This window comes from Branchiostoma floridae, chromosome 8 (assembly GCF_000003815.2).
Source record: "Branchiostoma floridae strain S238N-H82 chromosome 8, Bfl_VNyyK, whole genome shotgun sequence".
NCBI classification, from domain to species: Eukaryota; Metazoa; Chordata; class Leptocardii; order Amphioxiformes; family Branchiostomatidae; genus Branchiostoma; species Branchiostoma floridae.
The window spans coordinates 12897386-12920425 of NC_049986.1; the positions used below are offsets into that span (position 1 = coordinate 12897386).

Genomic DNA, 23040 nt, shown 5'->3' on the forward strand with positions numbered 1-23040 from the left:
TCATTACAGTGGTATGTACCAAAGTGCTGTATTTTGTCATAGAAGAAATGATATCAGAGGTAATAAAAATGATGACGTCAGCAATTTGGCCCCCAAAAAATCAGATTTAGAATTCTTTAATGCCCATCTATCAACATTCGTTATGCCTCCATTCTTTCTTAATTCATTAATAAGAAAACAGTGGAAGGTCAAAATGCCAATTTAGCCGACCGAGATACCTTAACGTGCAGAAAACCCGGTCCCCTTATCTTTCCTAAAGAAGACTAATGATTGGACCATTTCCAATATCCTTTGCAGACAGTTGGCACAAAGAAGGGATAGTGTAGAATATTGGTTACATTTTTCAAGATTACAGTGTATCTGCAAAGTGGTTCAGGTTTTAGCCTGTGTAGTTACTAGTCAACAGAAGATTTGCTACTTTCCTGTTCTGGATGTCAGTGCTATATCTATTGTTATTAATGGTAGTGTTGTTAACTGTAGTACAAAAGTCCTGGAGACTTTGTATGTATGGGGAAGCTCCGTATAAATATACTTCAGTGTCCTGAAAATGTGCCATGTGTGATTATAGACACTTTCCATTTCCAAGGGTAACTCAATTTTTGCTTGCTGTGATCAAGCTATTGCTACATGAAACATGCTAGAAGATAAAATGTTTGTATTAAAAGGCTTAGACTCTAAGTTACAGCTACATGTATAATGGACAATGTAAGTTATTCCTCTCCTGGCTGCCTGTCTGAAAATGATACCTGCATATGTAAGGTCAAGACAGGCACAATGTACATGTAATATGAGAGAGACTATGTAAATGTGATATGCATTGGGATGGAAAGCTGATGCCATTGCAGAAACTTCTGAATAGCACTTTTTATGAATTTGTCAATATATTCACTTCTAGTACAAACGTAGTTCTACTGGCTGCTTCAGGATAATGTAGGGCTACTACTAGTACTAGGGGTAAGGTGTCAGTCTGATGAGAGCATACCCAGTTCAATTTTTCTACTGTTGCAAAGGTTATGTTTTGTGTCGTTGTGTGTGTTTGTTTGTAGAAAGCATAACTCCTGAAGCTGTTGACAGATCCGTATTATTTTGTAGTTGCATACTAGGTCACAGTAAGTTTCATGAAAACCAAAGTCAAGTTCGATAAAAGACTTCTTGCGGTACTGCAGTGTTTTGATATCTTGTTTCTTTTATACCTCTGTTTCAAGCGATCAGAACAACCACAGTGACTGTGTTCTTTCCTTCTTGCTATCTTGTCCCCTTATATTCTGTTTTATTAACAACCCTGATGGTACATTTTGTTGTATTTCAGGGTAAGGATTGTATATTTATATTCGTTTTTTTACTGTGATGAACAGTACATGCTTATTCCTATTTAAACTAGAGTTGCCCCACTAACCGGTGGCTATTACAAGAGACTTCCATGCATAGCTTCTTCATTGACAGATAAACTGATTTGATGTCCTTGCTGCCTACATCTAGCCATATTGTATATTCATGGCATATTGTTTTTTTTTTTTGTTCTTGCAGAATCCCTGGGCAGTCCCGGAGGTGCGCCAGCCTCTAGTACCACCCCCAACCCCACCACTCAGCACCAACCCATGCACTACTCCGCCCCTCCCCACATCCCCAGTATGACCTCATCAGGTCCCCACATCACATCCCCACCCCCTACCCTGTCCTCAGGACAACCCCCTCTGACCTCCAACCCCTCCACGATGACCTCCCCCCATCTTGTACAGACCCCCTCCGTCCTGACCTCCTCCCACCCGCTGCACCTGCACCCAGGGTTTGGCATGCCGGGAGTCAACCAGGTGTCGTCATCCATGCAGGAGGACGTCAAGCCAGGTAGGGACCATTTACTTATGATTTAGGTCATGTTAACTATAAACATATTGATCTCCAGATGCGATCGTGTCCAGGATGCGGTCGCCCACGCTTGTGTAGACCTGAAAGACTAGTTTTCCTTTGGTTGCAGGTAATGTTTGTTAAGCTATGAAAAAAAAAGTATTTCACAAATGTGTTTAAAAAGATAATATGCGAGTGATCGTCAGGTTTCGACTGTCTGTAAAACAAATGATAATGCTTTCTGAATTATGAGCACATTTTCAAACTGTATATTATAAGTGTGAGCATGTGCATGTACATGTACGTGTGGGAAAGCACTGATTCAGTGTAAGGAAGGTTTGCCCTTTGTATATGTGATGACTTGTTGTAATTTGTGGTGTTAATTGTTACTACCAACATACCCTTTTTCCATGTTGTTTTCTTCAGTTATTAGTCAACTAGGGCCCACCCCCCTGCAGAACGTGTCCCCACACATGATGAACACACCACTGATGGTGAACACGGGGCAGCTCACCCCCCCAGCCCAGCCGCTGCAGTCCCCCCGCCCCTCCCAGACCCCCATGGGCCTCTCCAAACACATCTGTCAGATCTGTGGGGACAGAGCCTCGGGGAAGCACTATGGAGTCTACAGCTGCGAGGGGTGCAAGGTTAGGGCTGCAATACTATCTTGTACATGTTGAATATAGATGTGTTGCTGTATGACATCCTGAAAGTGAAAAATCTTCCTCTACCAAGAGAGGTTACATTTGTACCTTGGTTTATTTGACAAGATGCAGTGTTCTCACCAGGATTTTTTCACAGCGTCAGGGCAGGGGTTCGGGGGCCGCGAAGGCCCCCGGCGGGGTCCAGGGGCAGAGCCCCGGTGGGGGGCCCCAGGGGGGCGAACCCCCCCGGAAGCTCTTGCATTTTAGGCTATTCAGAAGGCTTATTGTATCAGTTTTTAGGGGCATATCTACGATAATTGTAGCAGTTTGACGTAACGATACTTTGAGTCAAAGCATCAAAGACAACTAAAAACTCATAAACAACAAACTTTACTCAGCTCAACAGTACTCCTAAATATTGTCCGGTTTGCCACCAACTTTTTCTAGATAAACAACTTTGACAGTCTCTGTTTCCATCGTATTTTTTTTCATCGTAAACAGAACAAAACACGCAGAAACATGTGCTCGGCACGGGGAATCCCCGGCCGACTTTCAAGTTCGCGATCGGCGGACGAATAATGCGTTCACATAAGAGGTGTTGGACGCAAAAACAACAAGAATACCTTTGCTTCCTTTTGATATGAGTTTTGGGCCCGCAAAATCTCCAAAACGGCAGAAATTTTCGGGGTAAAATACGGTAAAATTTGCTCTAAAAATGGCGGTCGTTGCTGTTGTTTATCCTAAACCAATGAGATCGCTAGCTTCCCCTGACGTCACAGAGACGCATCAGATCTCGCGAGAATTTTTTGCGAGATTTTACGATGTTTTCGCCGCCATTACCGCTAGCTGCCTGCATGCACGCACGATGTTTTCGTCATTTCTCAACGCAAATTTCTCGATCTTTGGAAGGTTTTAGATGATTTACAAGTATACTGCAACATAAAAGGGAATGTATACAAGTGCTATTTTTGTGCAAGTCCAAGAAGCGTTTCTTGCCGTTCCGATTTTAACCGCACTTGAACCGAAACTTTTTACAAGTTTTGTGCCGGTTCTCTGTTTACAGTACAGAACGCATGCCGCGCAAGGGGCGGTCCTGGGTGGGGGCTGCGAGATAGCGGTACGCGGGGTGCTATAAAACACCTCCCTTCGAGCTGAAACTTCCTGAAACAGCGGAGGCGCGTGCTTGGCACGTGCTTTCGCATTTTTACTACGGTATTTTTCCAGTTTTCCCCCATTTTTTTGCCGCTACGCTGGGTGAAAATACAGCGAAGCGGGCTTTTTACAGCGTCATTTTTCCAGCCCACAGCGTATCGGCCCGCTATGCTGAAAAGGCCTGGTGAGAACACTGAGATGACTAAAAACATTCGCAAGAAATTAGTTACCTGTTGTGCAATAAAAATGCTGCAACCACATGGCAACTGCTGAGCAATAAAGAATTTTGCATTTCAACATTTAATGTTTTTTCTTTTACATCATATTTTTCCATTTTGCATCATATTCCAATTACATGTATGAAATGAAGAATTGTACAAATCTAATTTTTGGTCACAGTATGGTTGCTCAGTTGCTAAGGAACAATTGATTATGTTGCAAGAAGCTTTGAATATATTAAACAATTTCCATGTGTTTTAGCAGTGTTTGTTTCTCTTCTTTAAGGGCTTCTTTAAACGAACAGTACGTAAGGACCTGACCTATGCCTGTCGGGACAATAGGGACTGCGTGATCGACAAACGTCAGCGAAACAGATGTCAGTATTGCCGGTACCAGAAGTGTTTAGCGATGGGGATGAAAAGAGAAGGTTGGTTATTTTATACTGACTCTGACAAATTGTACAGTGCTTGTAGATTTAAATTTCAATGTATCACTGATCAGAAGGGGTGGGTGCAGGTATGGTGCACCTGTACAAAACCAGATTTTCTTGTTGAAACGGTCCAAAGAAACCCCTGAAAAATATAAGTGACCAGATTTTGAACCGATTTGAAAATGAACAGATTATATCAACAGGCATTCACGTATTTTGGGGCTTACTGGACCAAGAAAATAAGAAGAGGAAAGTATAGAGAAACGTTGATAGTCATTTTACCAAGATTCTACAGTCAAACTTGGTCTAAGTTAAGAGAGGCAATTTGTGTTGTGTATATAAAGATAGGATTTTAAAGTAGAAGTTGGATACCTGGACCTAATCCTCTGCACCAACCTGATCCTCTTGGCCTGGACCATACCTGTGCCTGAATTTTCTGTACCGGTACCCACCCTCACTGATGAGTCTAGATGCCACACTTACTGAGTTCTTTTGCTCTCAAGCTTTTACAATTTTGGAAGTGATTAAAAAAATGTTGCGAACATGTTTCATATAACATTATGAAATTCAGGTAAAAGTTGTTGGGCCAATTTTTTGAGTAGGTGTGGCATATCTGTACAGGCTTTTGTTCAACAAATAGTTTAATATGGTTGGTTTAGTCATTCTTCAGATAAAGTGTTTTATACTATATTACAGAAAATCTTTGTGATCTAAATTGATATGATGTTTTGTTGTTTTGAGTCAGCCCCTGTGATGATGCTTATATTCCAATTTAGTTTATTTATGAAATATAACTTGGGTCTGTATAAACTTTTCTGTATTAATTTCATCACAATTACAAGCTCTGTCATGTAGGTGTTTGACTACATTTGTTTTCTTTCAGTTGTTTGTCGCAGTTATGTTCAGATTTTGCAATTATTGTTACACTGCTACAAAATGTAATTTCCACAATTGTCATACAAAAAATTTGAACAATTGGATTTTCTGTATTTTTTTTCATATATACATTTTGTAATATGTCTTTTTTGGACTATACATGTCCTGTTGATAAAGATTAGGAGATACTGATGGGAACATAGAGCAGTTAAGAATGGAAGGTACATTTTATTTACTCTCCCAATGTCTGCATTTGTCTGAGTTGCAAAAAGTGTAAACTGAAAAGTGGCTTCATGAAGAGAACATTGTAAAAGTAAAACCAGGTCCCATGCAAGGTAACAAACTGTCAGTCACACAAGTATGGTAAAAATCTAAATTTCCAACATTAAGTCACAAGCCGTTGAATGGTGAAGACAAAAGATTCTAGTAGTTAATAATGATGGCAGGACATGTTTGATAATGCGTTTTGTGTGCTTGTTTACTGTGTATGGACTATTGTTGCATTATATGTTTACTCCTGTGTCTGACAAAACCTTTTTAAATGCTCCTTCATGCTGCATTTGCATCTGGCATAGCCCCTTGTCTTGTTTCTCATTGCTTGCAAGCATTTTTGATATTTTTCCGCCAGAATGTTACCAGCATACGGTAGTTTCTTGAGCCTTGAAGTATTTTTTTAAAAAAGAATTTACATAGAGTAAATTACTTGGTCTACAATATTATTACATTAAAATCATACATTGCTGAAAAGGCAAAAATGAATACATTATATACCATGATCAAAGATCACCCCTTTGTTTTACCACTTTCAAGTGTATGTATTTGTGTTGATTTATTGTGTACGAATCATTTTTTAAAGTTTAGCAAAACTATACATATAGTATTTCTTAGTTTTTTTTTTGTCCATCATAAAACAACATAATAAGGTTTTTTTTTTTATCTTCTAAAGACGATGGATTTTGTGACTGCTCAGTTGGTGCTTATGTATTGCCAGATATTACCAGAATGTATCTGTGCATCAAGCATAACATAGCAACATCTTTTCAGTGACATTTGAAATCAAAACTCAAAGATGATTTGTCAAAGATGCGACTTCTCAAAACTAAAATATTATTCATCAAAGATGCGATAACCTTTAAGCTTGCATATTTTCTTCCTTGAGTAACCTGCTTTCTTTTCTGTTCTTGAGCCCAGGGTAGCATGTGTTTAAGGCCAAGCTTGTTGTTGTTTTTATTTTCCCCATTAACTGTTTGTGTTGTAGTTAAAATAAAGCAAACCTGTCTTCCCACATAGACGTACAAGACCAACGGCAGGGAAGCGGGAACAGTGGTTGGTCCATTTTTGATTAATGCCTTCTAGGATAGTTTGGTTCCTTTTACTGTAAATCCTATTATCTTTACTAGGTTCCTTGCAAATGATTGGGGGTGGAGTTCCAATGACTTCCCTTAGAGTCAAGGATCTATTGCAAGAAACTCCTTCCAAAGCCCTTTCCAGAAATTACCTATTCTGCCAGTTGAAGATGATATGATTTACAGTAGCTGGTTTCTTTCATTTTACCACCAATGAGTAATCAATTTCCTTGAAATTATGAGAGAAACTTAAAAATAGTTTCTCCCAACTGCCTAGAAATAGACTGATGATCACCATTGTGTCTGGCTATTAACATGGAATCTGAATATTCTGTCAGAAAGTTTGTGTTCCTTGCATGGGGCCCTTTGCATATCACCTTTGCAAAGGCATTCCAACTGTCTTCTTCCCAAATTAACTGGTCATTTCACATCTACACATTCTTTAAAAGTAAAGCTGTCCAAAGATCATGACATATTCTTTCCAATATCAATATCTTTGATCATAAACACAGTAATCTAAAGGACAGACCTGCAAATCATCTTATTATCTCTAAGTACATTGTTCAAAGCAGAGATGATTTGTCGAGTGATTCCAAATATGGTGTGTCTGTATCTATCCACTTGTTCCTTCTACCCTGCGAAGCTCCGTCTTCGGACCGCAGCAATTTGTACCTTCCTTTTATTCACAAACAGCCGTGCAGGAAGAGCGACAAAGAAGCAAAGAGGGAAAAGATGGGGAGGTGGTGAGCACGACAAACCCAAATGAAGACATGCCTGTGGAGAAGATACAGGAGGCTGAGATGGCTGTGGAACCCAAGGATGGAAATCTTGTTGAACAACCGGTAAGTGGAATATCTACTCTTTACATGCTCACTTAATGTTAAGGTAAACCTTACTTACTTTAAAGCATGACAAATGCTGTTAGTTTGCTATGACTAACAAGTGTGGACAAGGATTTTTTTAGAGGAAAAATACATTCTGGTCTCTAGCTTGCCTTTTCATTTAGTCCCAAAAATTTCTATTAAAAAGGTCAAGGGATTGTGAAGACTTAATTTTTCACCAATTTACAGAAAAAGCAAACATTGATGATTCTTGAGACCAAAGATAAAGTAAAACACAAACTACTTGATCATTTGCATGACTTTTCTGCGACCCTTTTCAAAATGCACATCCCAGAAATGTTTCCAATCCATTTTCTTGACAGTTTAGGCATGCTCTGTCAAAATATTTCTGTGATTCAGATGATAAGAGACTATATGTCTATGGCAGCTTTCATCATGCATACAGTGCTAGATGTTCAGCAGACTGTGGTACTTAATAATGGAGTTAAATAACAGAATATAATGTATGAAGAAGAAAATCTATTATCACAATATTCATTGCCCATTTGTGCTTTGACTGATATGGAAAAATCCAATCAAAATCCTAAGTACGAAGACAAATTGAATAAAAGTCATTGTGTCATTTGTAAAGACATTTGTATGCAAATTGTATGATTGGGCACTAGGAGCTTGCCATGAATGTCATTGAAACCATTGTATGTTATATGGCAAATTGATCCAACCCTCCTTTATTGTGTAAACAATACAAAACTGGGACATGTACACAACAAGGAGAAGGTCAGCAAGATATCCTTGTAACTGTTACTGTTTATGTCTGGCACTTTTGTTGGGTTAGATTCACAATGTCCTATTTACATGTATATGTTGAATATGAATGACTTATTAATGACTGATGGCCATCAGTTGGCATCAAATCAGTTGATGTTATCCTACTCCCATTCTGGCCACATTTACTAAAGTAGTGCCAACAAAAGTTAGATAGAAATGTCCACCATTGTTAAAAGCTCACATTATCAAGTAGCTGACTCCACATTAGATGTATTGTTGTAGATGTCGTTGTAAGTTCAGGGGAATAAGGGTTAGCACATCAGATATACAATGTAGATAATACTATACTGGGAGAGCCAAACCTATGCCACAGCTGAATGTTGACAGAGTTTCTGTTTTTTTGTTTCTGGTTTCTTGAGGCTGCGAGTCCGACACAGGAGGTAAGGAACCTTACACAGGTTTCTCTTCCAGGTCCTACGCTCTATAAAAACTGTTTGCTTCCGTCAATTCTGCTGTGCTTCCACTTGTAAAGATGAGAACTTGAACATACTCTGATGTAGTTCCCTGCTTCCCCCATTTGTAAAAAGCTGATACCAATGCATAAAGGTTTCTCCTGCTTTGCAGCTGTATAGATTATACATGTGATGCTGGGCAATAATTTATCATCTGTGCATCCCTGTTTCTGTCTCCTTTCTTTGGAACATAATCTAAAAGCAAACCTCATGTAGCAATAAACATATTGTTGTTATTGTATATTGTACAGTTACCAGGGCTGGCCCTTGATAATAGTGTCTGGCAAGTTAGGTAGTTCTGGCTGTATTTTCCTCTATACAGCCAAAAAAATGTAAAATAACTGAAGAACAAAACAATAAGGAAACATGACACTTCCTAGCCCAGGTACCATCCTCCATAGTTACCGCTGGCACTCCCTTTTCACTTGTTTACAAACGTTCACCAGTGGTAACCACAGAGGACGCTACTTGGGCTAGACACTTCCACCCTTCATAATGATTCATTTGGTAGCTGCATAAATTTGCATAATGATGGGAACAGTTTGATGTAATTGGGATCTACACAGATGTATTTGTACTAAATTTATTCCTTGATTACAGACAGATACGTTGATATGCTATAAAATTGTGCGGGTTGATGAATCAGTCTGAGGAATGATATAGAAACGCTGTACCAGAAATTTTCATTTTTGATGTTTAAAAAATCTGTGATGAATGGGTCCTCATTTTTGCAAAATCATCATACGCAAAAAGACACGTAAGGAATGCAATTAGCATGTTTTCTATCATGATTTTTACTTGAATTTCTTTGTAGACTCGTAACATATTATTTGCAGCAGATCAAACCTTAATGACTGGTGTATCTAGTTCTCATGATCTGGAGAAGCAGGCAGAAATTTAAGCTTTGAGTAAAACATTCCTCGCTCAGTTTGCACAAAGTGTCTGTACATGTAAGCAGTATGACTAGTGCAGTACCAAATTGCTTCTTTTGATATACTGCAAAGACAGACACAGCATGCTACTTATCTTGGAGCCAAACATGGAATTTCCATTACTTTGAAAGAATTAATCATGTAACACTGAGTTCAGCATTGGTTAGTAAGAGATGAGGTGTGTGTGTGTTCATGTACATGTATGGCAAGGACAATTTAGTGCCAGAAACTGCATCCTTTGGCTTCATATGAGCTCCTTGAAATTGGTTAATAACTCTTAAGCACAGCACACCAGATGTCACATTTCACAAATAAAGAACTTGATAATTCACAAGAAGGATGCATGTTCAAGGAAGCAGTCTGTCTACATTTGATTAACTCTGACTGTAGAGTGAAAGTCTGTGCAATGCCTTGCAGTATGGCCTGAATAACAGTAATACTGGTGTAAGTGACAGTAAGTCCCTTGAAAGGCAGACTTCTACTTTACTTCTCTGCATGTGTAAAAAGCCTACCTTTTATCTTTGTGGAAAGGTCATATTGTTTATGCATAAAGGTCTTACCGTGTTTTTGTAGCAGTCAGCACTGGTGTAGGTAACAAGACATCTAAGCCCCAGACTTAATGAGACGTATTGCTATGATATCTCGTGCACAATTCAATCTAGTCCACTTTGTGTATTATTATTAGAAAATCAGAGGAAGGAATAATTATTAGAGTATAATCCCAAGTCAAAATTTGTTTGTGTCTAGGTACAGTGGGTAGCACATATGTAAAACTCCAGACAGCAAGTTATATCACGTATGACATAATTTATCTGTAGTATGACAAAGCATATTTCTTTACGTTTTTCTTAATTGCACGAATGCTAATTAATTGTCTGCTCGTTTTTTGCTGTGTCTAATTTGATGATTACTTGCATGGGGAAAAATTTGTAGAATCATTGCCCATGAATTTAAGCACACTATAAGGAAAAAGACTGACAAATAAACGACAATAGGTCAACCTAGCATGATTCTTTAATGTAGAGCTCAGTGTAACTGCATACACTATGTTACCTGCACAAATATACTGTAGTGCTGAAACAATGATTTATGAAACTGCTGCTAAATGGATTTACCATACAATAAAAAACTTAGTTTCTGCTTATATGTGGTAACAAATCTATTTTGGTTTTTAAGTTATTTCAAATTGAAAAATGTAGACTTAAGGTCCATTGTTAAAATACAGTGGTATTTTATGTACATCTAGACTTCCCCTCAAATCATCTGCATATGCATGTAAATCATCACAGATTCACATTACAGCAAGCCTGAAAAGAAGTCTGATAAACTACATTCTGGTATCACATATGACAATCATGATGAATAAGATGAAGTAAATACAACACAGGGACAGGTCACCTTTTGAACCTTTGTCAGTGCAGCTGTCTCGCACAATCATCCCCACAGGCAATACATGTACAAATGTCATGGATCTGTATTTAGAACTAGGACCTGCAGTACTGGGTGGGTTACATTGTAAAGATGCCTAAAGTTTCTTCTTGTTTTTATTCTGACAGGATGTTGTGTGTAGTCTATCAGGTCTGTCAGGACTTTTCCAGAAATATGAAATTTCATGTACTCTATCTGAGATGGATGATTGTAGGCTTTGAGCACCAAATTGTATTCGCTATCTGGTTAGGCAGAACATTTTTAAAGCAACAAAAAGTATGTGTTTAAAAAGATCCAAAAACACAGATTTTGGGTTATCGTTTAACTACCTTCCTACGTTTTATGTTTTATACTTGAAGTGATCAATACAATATTAAATCAGGGTGTTTTGTCTCCCTTATGGTTCAAACTGTGTTTTCTCATAATGATAAGGAGCTGGTACACATCAGTTTTTTTCTTTTAGCCTACAAATTTGAAAATAAAGTTTTTATCAGCTCTAAATGGCCAAAGATAAAAAGTCATTTATATTATGGAGAAAGCACCAGGTCAGACATAAGATTTTGGCCAACTGCAATAGAATTGGTATCTTGTTACCAGGTGCCAAGGTGAAGTGATAAAGGGCTTTCCAACACATCTTTATATGTCTCACTGCAAGTTCAGATGTTCAGGCATAACTGTACCTCTGAAATGGGATGTTTTCAGGGATAAAGGATTAGAATTAACACCACTTGTTCCCAACAGAACGACCCTGTGACGAACATCTGTCAGGCCGCGGACAAGCAGCTGGTCACGCTGGTAGAGTGGGCCAAGCGGATTCCGCACTTCTCTGACCTTCCTATAGACGATCAGGTCATCCTACTCAGAGCAGGTGAGAAGTCTTTTGTGTCAGAACAGTTTGTGTCACCTTTGCACCTGTATCCCTCTGCCCATCTAAAGGTGACTATTAAACAGGATAAATCCTTATTCTTGTTCGGAATACAGAGTGCCAGAATTCTTGTACCCATTATTGTATGTCCCTGTTACAAGATCAATGAGCTTTAGTTATATTTGTCTCCAGAAGCATGTCCATGAGTTTGCTGATTATAAGATTTCCAGAGACTCAAGCTCATTTTTTATCTGAAAATTTACCCCATCACATGGTCTCAGGAACTTGTAAACATTGGTCCATCTTTAAAAATCCTGCAATAATCAAGAGAGCAGTGGGAGTATTACATGAGTATTATTGAAGTACATAATGTCATTTACAGCTTGCAGACTCGTTGGCCAATGAATTTTCATGCTGTGTGACATGTATTAGCTAGGGCTAGTCCCTATGCTGTCTTGAACCAACCACATGATTAGCAAGGAAATAAAGTTGCCGGAACTATAGCAGAAAGTCTGGCAATCAAAAGTTACAAATGTCATTAAAGACGTCATTACATGTTCCTTTGATACTGTGATAGACATGTGTAATGAACTGTAGTTAAGTAGAGAAGGCTTTGTTTCCTGAACCCCTTGTTAAATTGTTCCACCCCAGTCGGTTCTGTGGGTCCGTGTCACCTGGTTTATCTGCGTTTTGGTTCATGTACAACCATTGCTGGCACAGAAGCAGAAATGTGAATGTAATGCTGTCCACATTTCATTTCTTTTGTGTTCTTTAATACATATTTTTGAATTGAAAATTGTTTAATACCTGGACATGGTAGATCCCTTGGACAGAAGTGCAACAAATATTTGTATCTTTCACCTTAGGCCATGTCAATTGATTTCTTTGGTTCTCAGATTTAAAAAAATAGAAATATAGCAAACGGGCACCATGAAGGCATAGGGCAGGGAGGAAAGCTTGAATATGAATGTATAATTCACTCCATAAAACTGAATGCACCAAGGCATAAACCTGGTCCTCGGGCTTTGTTTTCATTATGTAATTTCAAGTTGATTATACTATTTTCAAATCCGAGAGCCAACAAATCATATTGGTGTGGCCTTGCCCAGTTCTACATACCAGGCATCCTTACTAATATATTATCCATAATTATTTACCAGGTTGGAACGAGCTGCTGATCGCTGCGTTCTCCCACCGCTCCATCGACGTGAAGGACGGGATCCTGCTGGCCTCCGGACTCCACGTCCACCGCAGCAGCGCCCACCAGGCCGGCGTGGGAACCATCTTCGACAGAGTCCTCACGGAACTGGTCGCAAAAATGAGGGACATGAAAATGGACAAGACAGAGCTTGGCTGCCTGAGAGCTATTGTTCTCTTCAACCCAGGTTTGTATGTTTGCTGGAATGTTGTAATCTTGCAATTCAGGTTCATGACTTGTCTGATCAGATATTAGTGTAGCTGAAATGCAGTAAAAGTATGCTGTGGGGATGTACTACATAAAAATTTGTTCCTTGAATTTTTAATGTACATGTATGTAACCTCAAGCATTGGTGTTATATAAGCCCATGCAAGTTTGCCAATTCTTTTGCCCAACTCAAAGTGAAATTTATCCATTCATTGAATGCATACGTATGTCGGTCCAGGTTTGTACAACAAAAGCTGGTGTTACTCCAAAAGACGGTGATACTGGCTTTGCCTGGATACCAGACTCCAACCTCAAAAATTTCTAGTTTTGAGATCGGGCTGGGGTCTGGTAACGAGGCTTAATAGTATACTGATACAGATGGCTATATTGATACAGATACAAATACAATGTCCCTAAACAGCAGCTGTGACCAGTTACCTAACAATGCACATGAAGTGAGATGGTTGTGATTTCCTCTGCTGTAGATGCCAAAGGTCTAACGGACCCGTCCTTGGTGGAGAGCCTGAGAGAAAAGGTTTATGCCTCCCTGGAGGAGTACTGCAAGCAGCAGTACCCTGAGCAGCCTGGCAGGTGGGTAAAGAACTACGTCTTGCTAGAACAGTTGACATTGCCTTAGATTAAAAGTTAAATTACGTACATGTACGTGTATCTCTCATCAAATAAGGGGTTGGGTGTAAAGAGATAAGATGTAGTGTTTTTATCATAAATGTATCTGTTTGACATTAGATCAGGACTGTCTCCAGCTTTACATTTTGTTCCACCCCACTCATTATTTGGGAGCTCATGTTGTTAATTTGCTAAGTTAAGTCTGTCATTTTAAACCTAGGAAAATACATTATCATCAATGTTTTGTCATGAAGGTCAAATTTTCGGGATGGACAGAGTGAATTTTTTTCCTGTCCCTACTAGCAAATTTCTGTTCTGGAACTGAACGGGGTCCTGAAAGAGAGCCCTGCTGAATTAGATAGAAAATGAAAAGACTTGAAAAAGATATGTATGTGTAATGCTTTACAGACAGTTCCTTTTGTCTCTCTAACGTTTTCTATCCAGGTTTGCCAAGCTGCTGCTTCGCTTGCCCGCCCTGCGCTCCATTGGCCTCAAGTGCCTTGAACACCTCTTCTTCTTCAAGCTGATCGGAGACACGCCCATCGACACATTCCTGATGGAGATGCTGGAGGCCCCGGGCCTGGGCCAGACCGCGGCGTCCCAGGGACAGGGGCCCATGGCGCAGGCCGCGGCGCAGCACCGCGAGGCACAGCAGCAGGCACAGCAGGTCCAGCCACCCTCCTGAACCGGCGGGGAATCCTGTAAGGATGGGAGTGGCGAGTCGTGGTTGTAGATAAGTAGTGATAGGTATGGAGTATCCGAGATGGTGTCCTGAAGAAAGGAGAGATTGTACAGCAAAGGGTACTTACCTACGCCTCCTTTTTCCAGCTTTGCAAGTCAACATAGTTGGCTAATGTTGGGTTGTCTGATCAGTTTATGTACATGTTTGACTGTTTTGAGTCAGTAGTGTATTTTAGCTCAGCTTTTTACAATAACTTACAAGGACTCAAAGGGGCGCTCTGTTGTGTTTGCCATACCTTTGCCTAGCTTTATACAGTAGACTTCCTTTGCTTACTACAACCATTATTATCCACATTCTGTAGGACTGTTGTACCTAGGATGTAGAAAGAGAGCTGCCTTTGCATCAAATGCTGTGGGTATGTGTACATGTGTAAGGCTTTAAGAAAAAAAATATATGGGGCTAGTGGTGACAACACAGTGTGTATTGGCAGCTGTTCATGTCAAACCTTTGTCAGATGGAGGGGTTCAGACCACTTCATAAATGTATGTACATGTATAACCTGACTATGTAAATCAGAAGTTATATAGTATGGTGTAACTCTGTTATGTGAACCAGCTGCTCTGATGTGTACAAGCGCTGAACTATAGTGCAGTGTGAAAGGTATTGGTGCGGGGGTTGGCTTGTTACATGTACATGTATGTGTAGCATTGTCCTGTTCCTTTCCAGTTTTAAATGTAACAGTGGGAAGTCCAGATAAGTTTCAGTTCAGCTCTGTGCAATCCTGGTTCCAAATTAAAAGAATTGTTGTGCCAGGCAACAAAATTCTCTATTTTCAAACACTACTTTGCTTATTTCTCCAAAACGTTAAGAAGAAATTGGACTGAGTGTGAAAAGATGCACTCACTGCCATGCCAGTTCCAGTGGATGTAACAGTGTACTGAAAATGCATTTAAGTTTGCAGGGATTTGATTTTTGTGGTAGCTGGAAAATAGAGTGTTTACATGGTATTGAGATGGCAGTATCACCATATACTGTAGCCACATACTGTAAAGGAAAGTTTTGAGTTTGCATTGGCCACCCCAAAAATGTGAACATAAAACCACCTCAAACATTTCTTTATTTACAGCATGAAAATAGGTGCCAGCAAACCTGGGCCATTTCTCTTCAGTTGCTTGGTGCAAAATTGACTTGGAATTAGGAATTGCACCATGTCCCAGTTAAAAATGTAATGAAAATTTGTTTCCCTATATGTATCATGTAAAATTCAGTGTATAAGGGTAGGGTTGGGGGGTGACAAGTACTGAGATACAGGGATAACTGTGTACATGACTGTGACTACACTGAGGAAGGGTTAGGGCTAAGTGAGAATGAAACTTATTAGAGACAAGTGCTGGTTTCAAGTCATTGGGTTAGTGATTTGGACACTTTCTCACGAAAAAAATGTCTCCTTATCTTTGTGTTGGAAGAAGCTACATTTGTAATGATGAGCTAAGTGCTGATGTATATACACCAGAGGCTAGAGGTACATGTAATTTAGAGTCATTGTAACCTAGAGTTGCCTATTGTTGTAGTTTGACAATCAGTTGCTGTAGTTTTGTAGCCCAGTTTGTGGATGGTTATGAGTACCATATACATGTAGGTGGTGGTAGCTTACTTTCAGATTCCTTGTGTAGTCACAGTTTAATTTTTTTCTGTACTTAGAGAAGTGAATAACAGAGTTCACTGTATGATGTATGCCTTGAAAATTGTCCACTTGTCAATATCAATGTAAATATTCTAATCTAGATTTCTGGAATTTTCTTTCTTGGTAGGGGCAAAGGAGCCTCTACCTTTTCTTCTATTGAAATCAACTGTAAAATAAACTAATGATAACAATGATTTCGGTGCTTTGATATTATGCTCACAAGTAAGGCATATGTAGTCATATCTAATGGTAGATGCTATGATTACAAGTACTCTTGTGGTGTGGTTCACATGATTTTGATGGCTTACGGCTTGCTAACTGTGGAGTGACTTGGGGGAAGATGTTTTAAGTGTCAGTTGGGTACATGTTGTGTACTCTTTTTTAACATGTCCTTAATGTGGCATTCACACATTATTGTCCACTGAAAGCATTATTTTGTATTTTCAATGCTTTTCAAGTGTTACTGTAACACACTTTTCACTGTAAGTCTTTTATTTGATCTTTGAAAAAGAGTATAAAGAAATAAGGAGCTATAAATGAAAGAAATGTGAACATTACATATTAGTGTATCTACCATGCTGTTTACATGTTTAAGTTTTATATGCTGCCCAAACTACTTCTACATGTACATGTATGTTCATCGTAAGTAAGTGATCATTTACAAGAACTATTTCTTTTGGGGCAACATTTGAACAGAAAGATCATACCAAGGAATACTGGTAGTTCATATTTCATGGTATCATGTATTGCCCTTCTTCGTACACCAGGTTTTCACAGAACTGTGTTTATAAACTGATTACTAGCTTCACAACCGTTGACATTTTTGAGAGAACTACTAAACAAAGATCCATGATTGGTCCATGTAGATAATTGTTAGTGCTGTATGCTGTTAGTAGCAGTGGTGAAAATCTATTGTGTAAAACAAGCCAGTAGACCTTATCTGGAAGACAGAGTCCCTACCGACAGAACACACTATTTTGTCAGGAAACGGAGGTGTATGTATGAGCAATAAAGTATACTGCATCTCTGCTTACAGAGCTGGCTTTGGTCACATTCATTCTTGTCCGTTGACATGCTGAGTCCAGAGCAAACATGCAGCATTTGTTGCATATGCCAGAGTAATAGTCTGTGTAACACAAACTCTGCTGTCTGGGGCTGTAACTGGCTCCTCCCCGGCTGGATGTTGGGCAGGCTGCTATAAGCAAGATTTAATCAGAGTCATATATTTGTGTGTGTGTGTGTGTTAAATCACTCGTAGCTAGCTTGGGAAAATGACAACTCAGAGACAATGGTATTCTACTGCTTTCGACAGAGATCGTGTGTGTGTGTTTGTAAGAGTCCTGTAAGCCGAAAGTATAAGTTGTATTTTTTTTTTCCAATATTAGGTATGTTCACAAGTAGATGCCATTTGCAGCAGTCAATCATAAATATTTTACATCATATGATGTAAAACATTTGTTTATGGTAGCAAATTTACATTCTCTACTTTCATTTATTTGTCATGTATTGTGCTATGAAGCTGTTAAGTAGAACAGTTTTGGCAAGAAAACACCACCAATATTTGGCATGTACATGTACCACGAAAGTACAGCAGCTGCATCTTCACTAAATTTATAACTTTAAACAATGCTTGCAGCTAAAATGTAAAAATTACAAAACACTGTGTGCCAGCAAAGCTGGTTTGTTACATCAAGGGGCCATTGTACCAAGTATACAGATACAGATATTTGTCTCTAGCTCATGAGGGTCTTGATGTTGTAGAACTCCACAGCATTCCTCCCAAAGATGGCTTCCTTTTGCTCGTTGGTGCAGCCATCCAAGCACTGGGACAGCACCTGGTGGACCTGTGGGTAGTCAGACTTGGCCAGACGACACACCGGCCAGTCCGAGCCAAACATGCAGCGCTCAGCACCAAAACACTGCAGGACATGCTGGAGGGCCGATGGTCATGGTTAGTAGGCTTACATGTAAAACTTAAGTCTTTTCATGAAATTTTTTGCATAAATAGAGTCTAGTATAAAATCAATATCTGTACTGGAGGGTGTCAATAATTAATAACTGACATTCTATGTTATATCTCTGTACGTCACTATTTATATACATGTATGTAACAGTCTTGCATCTACTTTTATTGCCATATCAGCTTAAAAATCAATAATATCTGACCAAAATCATAACCAGACAGAATGTCACACTTGGTATCATAATTCTAGCTAGAGGAACTTAGAAAAAATGATGTGATGCAGTTTTTTTCTTCTCCCACAAAAAGTTATTCTATGAAAGTTGCAGGCATTATCAATGGCATCAGTGACATAACCACAAGCTGTATGCAGTCCAACATGTAACGCTGGTTCACCTTTATCCGAGGGTAACCTGTATTCGTTGTTTGTAAGAAAAAACGTATTTAGGGATATGAAGTCAACGGGCAGTGGTGTCAAATTGGAACATTTTGAAAATATGGCAAATTTGAAACCACAGTCCACATATCTAATACTCCTAAATGTGCTGTTTTTAAAGACAACGGATAAAGGTCACCCCACAGATAAAGGTGAACTAGCGTTACATTTTGTAACATGTTACCTGAACATATGGCCTGAAGTCCTCCACAGTCCAGTGGTCTGGGTCTGCTTCTGTCACCATCCCTGACCTGCAAACATGCAAGACGTTGTAGTGAATCTGTTGTTTCTATGTTTCTTTCTGTATCTCCACACCTACTCTTTGGTGTTCCTCTCACATAGGAGAAGAATTGATTGGCCAACGAGTCTGTGGGCTCTAAGTTACAGTTTGGGTAATACATGTGTATTACCAGTGTAATTAATACTGGTGTTCTCTCAATCAGTTTGAATTTTATGGACTGATGTTTGCAAAGTCCTATTAGATAAGATTTTCGTTTTTTTTTTTTTTAAGGTGAAAAATACTACTCCCCATTTAAGATTGGGCAAACTTCTGGTAATCAGCAAGTACATTTGTACATGCATGTAACAGCCAAAACTTGTTTGTTGACTGTGTGATGGGCTATATTTTAACATGAAAAAAACTTTATTCACCTACACTTGCAGGGCTGATGTATGGAATCAACTCTGGTGTTACATCACAAAAGACAATTTGCAGAGGATTTTATAAATGCTGACTTTCTTCATTGAAAAAATCATATACATGTATCAGCAATTCTTTGAATCAATTACCCCCAGCCTTTCTGTCATAATCACTACTTGTCCTTCCAATGAGATCAAATTTCAGGAACTTTTGCTTTAGAAATAGTCTCCTCCCCCCTCCGCGCATTAGAAACAAGTAATGTACTAGCCCTTACAGCTTACAGTAGACATTAGGAAACCTGGACAGCTCTTCCATCCCTTCTCTCCATCCCTCTATCACTCCATCCTTGATGTGGGGCTTGGCCAGATGGTTGATCACAAACTTCAACTTGGGAAACTTGGAGACAACTTCCTTAGCATATCTGAAATGCCTGGGCCTTCAAGGAAGAAAACAATGTGAACTGTTGAAACATGGAAACCTTTCAGGTCATTAGCGTACACTTGAAACGGCAGTTTCTGCTTGCATTACCAGTAGACTAATCTCGAAAAAAAATATCATTACTGATGGTAAGATTGAGGGTAATGGTTTTCACTGACGTTGGATAATTCAATTGGTTATGAGCAATTTGAGTTAAGTACACGTAGATTGGTGAAGGTCTTGCCTAAATTGGAATATGTACTGGGTCAGCATACAGCAATCTTTAGTGGAAAGTTTTTAGTATCATAGAGGAGGATATATAGACTACATACAAGTATTAACCTCCATGGTATCATGCTGCAGCGCCTCCTGTTGATCACTTTGGAAAGTGCATGTACAGTAGTGCCTTTCAGCACTTTGGTGGAGGTATGAACCCACCACAGGATATTTCAGGAGAGCCCATATGAGTCCAAAGGTTTGCAGCTTGTTTTCTGGACTATATACCGCTTAGGTTGGGAGGTGATGGTTATTTTTTTCATTTTGATATCTTAATATAACTAGAAGATATTAATAGGCCAAGATCTTTGGCCCAATCTTCATTAAAGTTATGTGAGTGAAAAACAAAGACTCACCTGATCAGCAGGTCATAGGTCAGCCCTTTCCTCTCCAACAAGCCCAGGCCATTCTGAACGTCAGAACGAGCCAGCCAATCATCTGCCTCGAAATCCAGGATGTACCGAACGCCCAGGAAGTAGGGACTGGAGGCAAGTCTATCTAGGGTTGATTCCAGCTGTGAAACAAACAAGATATTACACCTCTTCATGTCAACGTCATGTCAACAAATAATACTGTAGTGTTTTCTATTAGGCTATGTGTATAATGTTATCCTCAGTACCAGAGTGGAGCAAGGGTCAAGCTGTGACAGAAAAAGATGCTGACAAGGATCTAAAAACAGCATTTTTTTGTGACAAGACAGCTGATTTTCATACTACACATGCACAACTATCCCAAGAATGCTCTCAGTTATTGTACCTGTGGATCAGTAAGATCCACCCAGCCCACCACCCCGGCCAGGAATGGGTGCTTCTCACACAGGTCCAGCTCCCACTCTGTAGAGAAAACAATGGAATTCACATTGCATTGCCATATGAAGTTTAGGGAAAGTGTCTGTAAAACATACTGCAAAACATAATGCTAGGAAAAATCAATGCTGACAACATTTTTATGGACACTGACGTATGGTTTCTTCACTGTAAATAGAAAAATATATGTTATGATACAATAAACATGCACTTTATGGCCGAAGCTCATAAGTGAGACCAAGGAGGTTGATGCTACTATTTCTCCACTGCTAGCAGCTAATGATCCACAGATTCAGTAAGGCAGCAGGATTATCTATAGTCTGACCTGCCCACTACTCTACATACAAACAGTGAACTAGCCAAAATGATTACTCTTTATTGGTAGTCCCTTGAATATGGTTGAGTCACTTGGATGATAATGCTGAAACAACCAGAGGGGTGAGTAGAACAGAAAGGCGCTATTTGAACCCACTGTTACAGTACTTACTAACAGATTGTTTAGAATGTGACAGTCTGCCTAAACACCTCAAATGACTTCAAACAGCTCTAACATGCAGTCATTGTTACAATGTATATGGGGCAATGATCCTGTGTGGCACTCTGGATACATTGTTTATGCATTTTTGAATTTAAAAAATGCACCCGAATGTGACATCTGGTTCAACCATAAAGTATTACCAGTCTCCTCTGTGGAGTGGTTGAGGACCTGGACCAGGATGATGTTCTGTACAGGTGTGGTCCCCATGGCTGTCTGTAGGTCCTCTGGGTAGAAGTTGTGCCATAGCGGTTTCAGGTCAGGAGTTGGCCAAGCATATTTCCACTTCTCCAGGTCCCATAAATCTGAAAACACATTAAATGGGTAAACATTCCATCAAACAATTCTTGCAATAACTCAAGGTAAATTAATTAGGTAAGTTATGCCTAGTAGCATGCTGAAGTTCTGTGTTTTGAGTCATGATTTTCATTTTTTACATCGATTTGTTATCATTCTAGTCTTACTCATGAATGTAAAAGAAGTTTACGTTTTGCACCATTTGAAAGGATAGTGTTAGGGTTCAGCTCGACCGTTAAGTGTTATTCACAAGAACATTGAAGGGACATGCTATCAATAATGTTCTTCACAATTTATATATAAGCAACACTCAATAGTAAAAAAAGATTCAAAGAAACTTATTGACAGAAACATCCATTGATCATTGACGTTACAGCCAAGGCTAATAGAAAATGTAGTGTATACTTCCCATGTCATACCTTATTAGCCTTAGCACAGTATCAGAGAGTGTAAAACTGACTTACGGACGTGAGTGTCCACGGTAGGGGCGGAACCCTCGGCCATGTTTCCTGTCCACAACTCAAGCAACGGGACACTCGGTCATAGGGCACCGTGGTGGGACTTTGCCTCCCCTGCTGAACTTGCTTCTGTTCTGGTACCAAGTACACTGAGTCTGTGAGAAGGTTCAGTTAGGAGAGAATTGTACTTATAATAGTCTCAGCCGTGGATCAGCTAGGTTCACTCAACCCAAAATGTGGTAACGTTAACAAAACACATGACCCCGCCCCCTAGCCATAGTAAAAAAGGATTGGTACCACCTTGTTAGCACGTCGGAACCGATTGCTGACATCAAACGACCCACAAGATATACAAATTTAGCCTTGATCAGACGCAGTGACGATAGTATCGGGATCAGGCCTGATCGGGACTGTGTAGCGTCGGAAAAACATTCGGCCTTGCCAGGTACTATTACTACCGAACCCTTACCTCACTTCCGGAAACCTTGATTCACACAGCTGGGTGCAGTTTGCTACAATATCGATAGATGGCGCTTCAGGCTGTCAGTGCATATGTAATTGTAAAGCAACTTCTCGGAAGTTTTGTGTCCTTCCTTGCTAGCCTGGTATCCAGCCGTAATTATGGCTCCCGAAGAGGAGAGAAGAGACTCGGGAGCCATAATTACGGCTGGATACCAGGCTACTTCCTTGCAGAAGAATAACTTAGACGGTGCTCTTGAGCATTCACGTTACTTGGTGGTATAAAAGTTACATACGCTTTATAAACTCACGGAATGGCCAACCGAAAGACATGGACATGTTTTGAAAAGGCATGTTAAGTTCTAGAAAATCGTATTAACAGTTGAACCTTATTCATCAGGTTTATGAATAACTTCAAAGTACTATGTTGTATGCACAGCTTTGATATTCAAATGCTTCTCTACTATTTTTTTTTTTTTTTTTTTTTTTTTTTTTGATT

At 39.5% G+C, this 23040-nt stretch overlaps 2 protein-coding genes across 10 annotated transcripts in view; one reads left to right on the forward strand and one right to left on the reverse strand.

Annotated features, from left to right (window-relative positions):
• LOC118420665 (retinoic acid receptor RXR-alpha-B-like) overlaps window positions 1–17294 on the forward strand; it is a 40865-nt gene extending 23571 nt beyond the window's left edge. For 2 of the 8 annotated variants that reach the window (XM_035827553.1, XM_035827551.1), the window contains exons 2-12: window positions 1528–1845; window positions 2272–2492; window positions 4146–4287; window positions 5349–5387; window positions 6457–6492; window positions 7206–7354; window positions 8542–8562; window positions 11736–11862; window positions 13020–13244; window positions 13750–13855; window positions 14336–17294. In XM_035827553.1, the coding sequence (XP_035683446.1) occupies window positions 1528–1845; window positions 2272–2492; window positions 4146–4287; window positions 5349–5387; window positions 6457–6492; window positions 7206–7354; window positions 8542–8562; window positions 11736–11862; window positions 13020–13244; window positions 13750–13855; window positions 14336–14576 (1625 nt within the window). In that variant the 3' untranslated portion in view covers window positions 14577–17294. The remainder of the gene's footprint in view (window positions 1–1527; window positions 1846–2271; window positions 2493–4145; window positions 4288–5348; window positions 5388–6456; window positions 6493–7205; window positions 7355–8541; window positions 8563–11735; window positions 11863–13019; window positions 13245–13749; window positions 13856–14335) is intronic. The other 6 variants (XM_035827557.1, XM_035827555.1, XM_035827552.1 and 3 more) reach the window with 5 other exon arrangements.
• A 184-nt stretch (window positions 17295–17478) lies between these two features.
• LOC118421640 (uncharacterized protein y4mH-like) lies at window positions 17479–22613 on the reverse strand. 2 transcript variants are annotated; one of them, XM_035829047.1, is made up of 8 exons: window positions 22552–22613; window positions 22089–22237; window positions 21471–21632; window positions 20743–20819; window positions 20343–20500; window positions 19568–19729; window positions 18838–18904; window positions 17479–18188 (listed from the first exon to the last, which is right to left on the reverse strand). In XM_035829047.1, the coding sequence occupies exons 2-8, from the start codon at window positions 22126–22128 to the stop codon at window positions 17991–17993; spliced, it is 864 nt and encodes a 287-aa protein (XP_035684940.1). In that variant the 5' UTR covers window positions 22129–22237; window positions 22552–22613; the 3' UTR covers window positions 17479–17990. The 2 variants fall into 2 exon arrangements, with proteins under 2 accessions (XP_035684940.1, XP_035684939.1); XM_035829046.1 differs by having other exon boundaries at window positions 22383–22554.
• Between the last annotated feature and the right edge of the window lie 427 nt (window positions 22614–23040).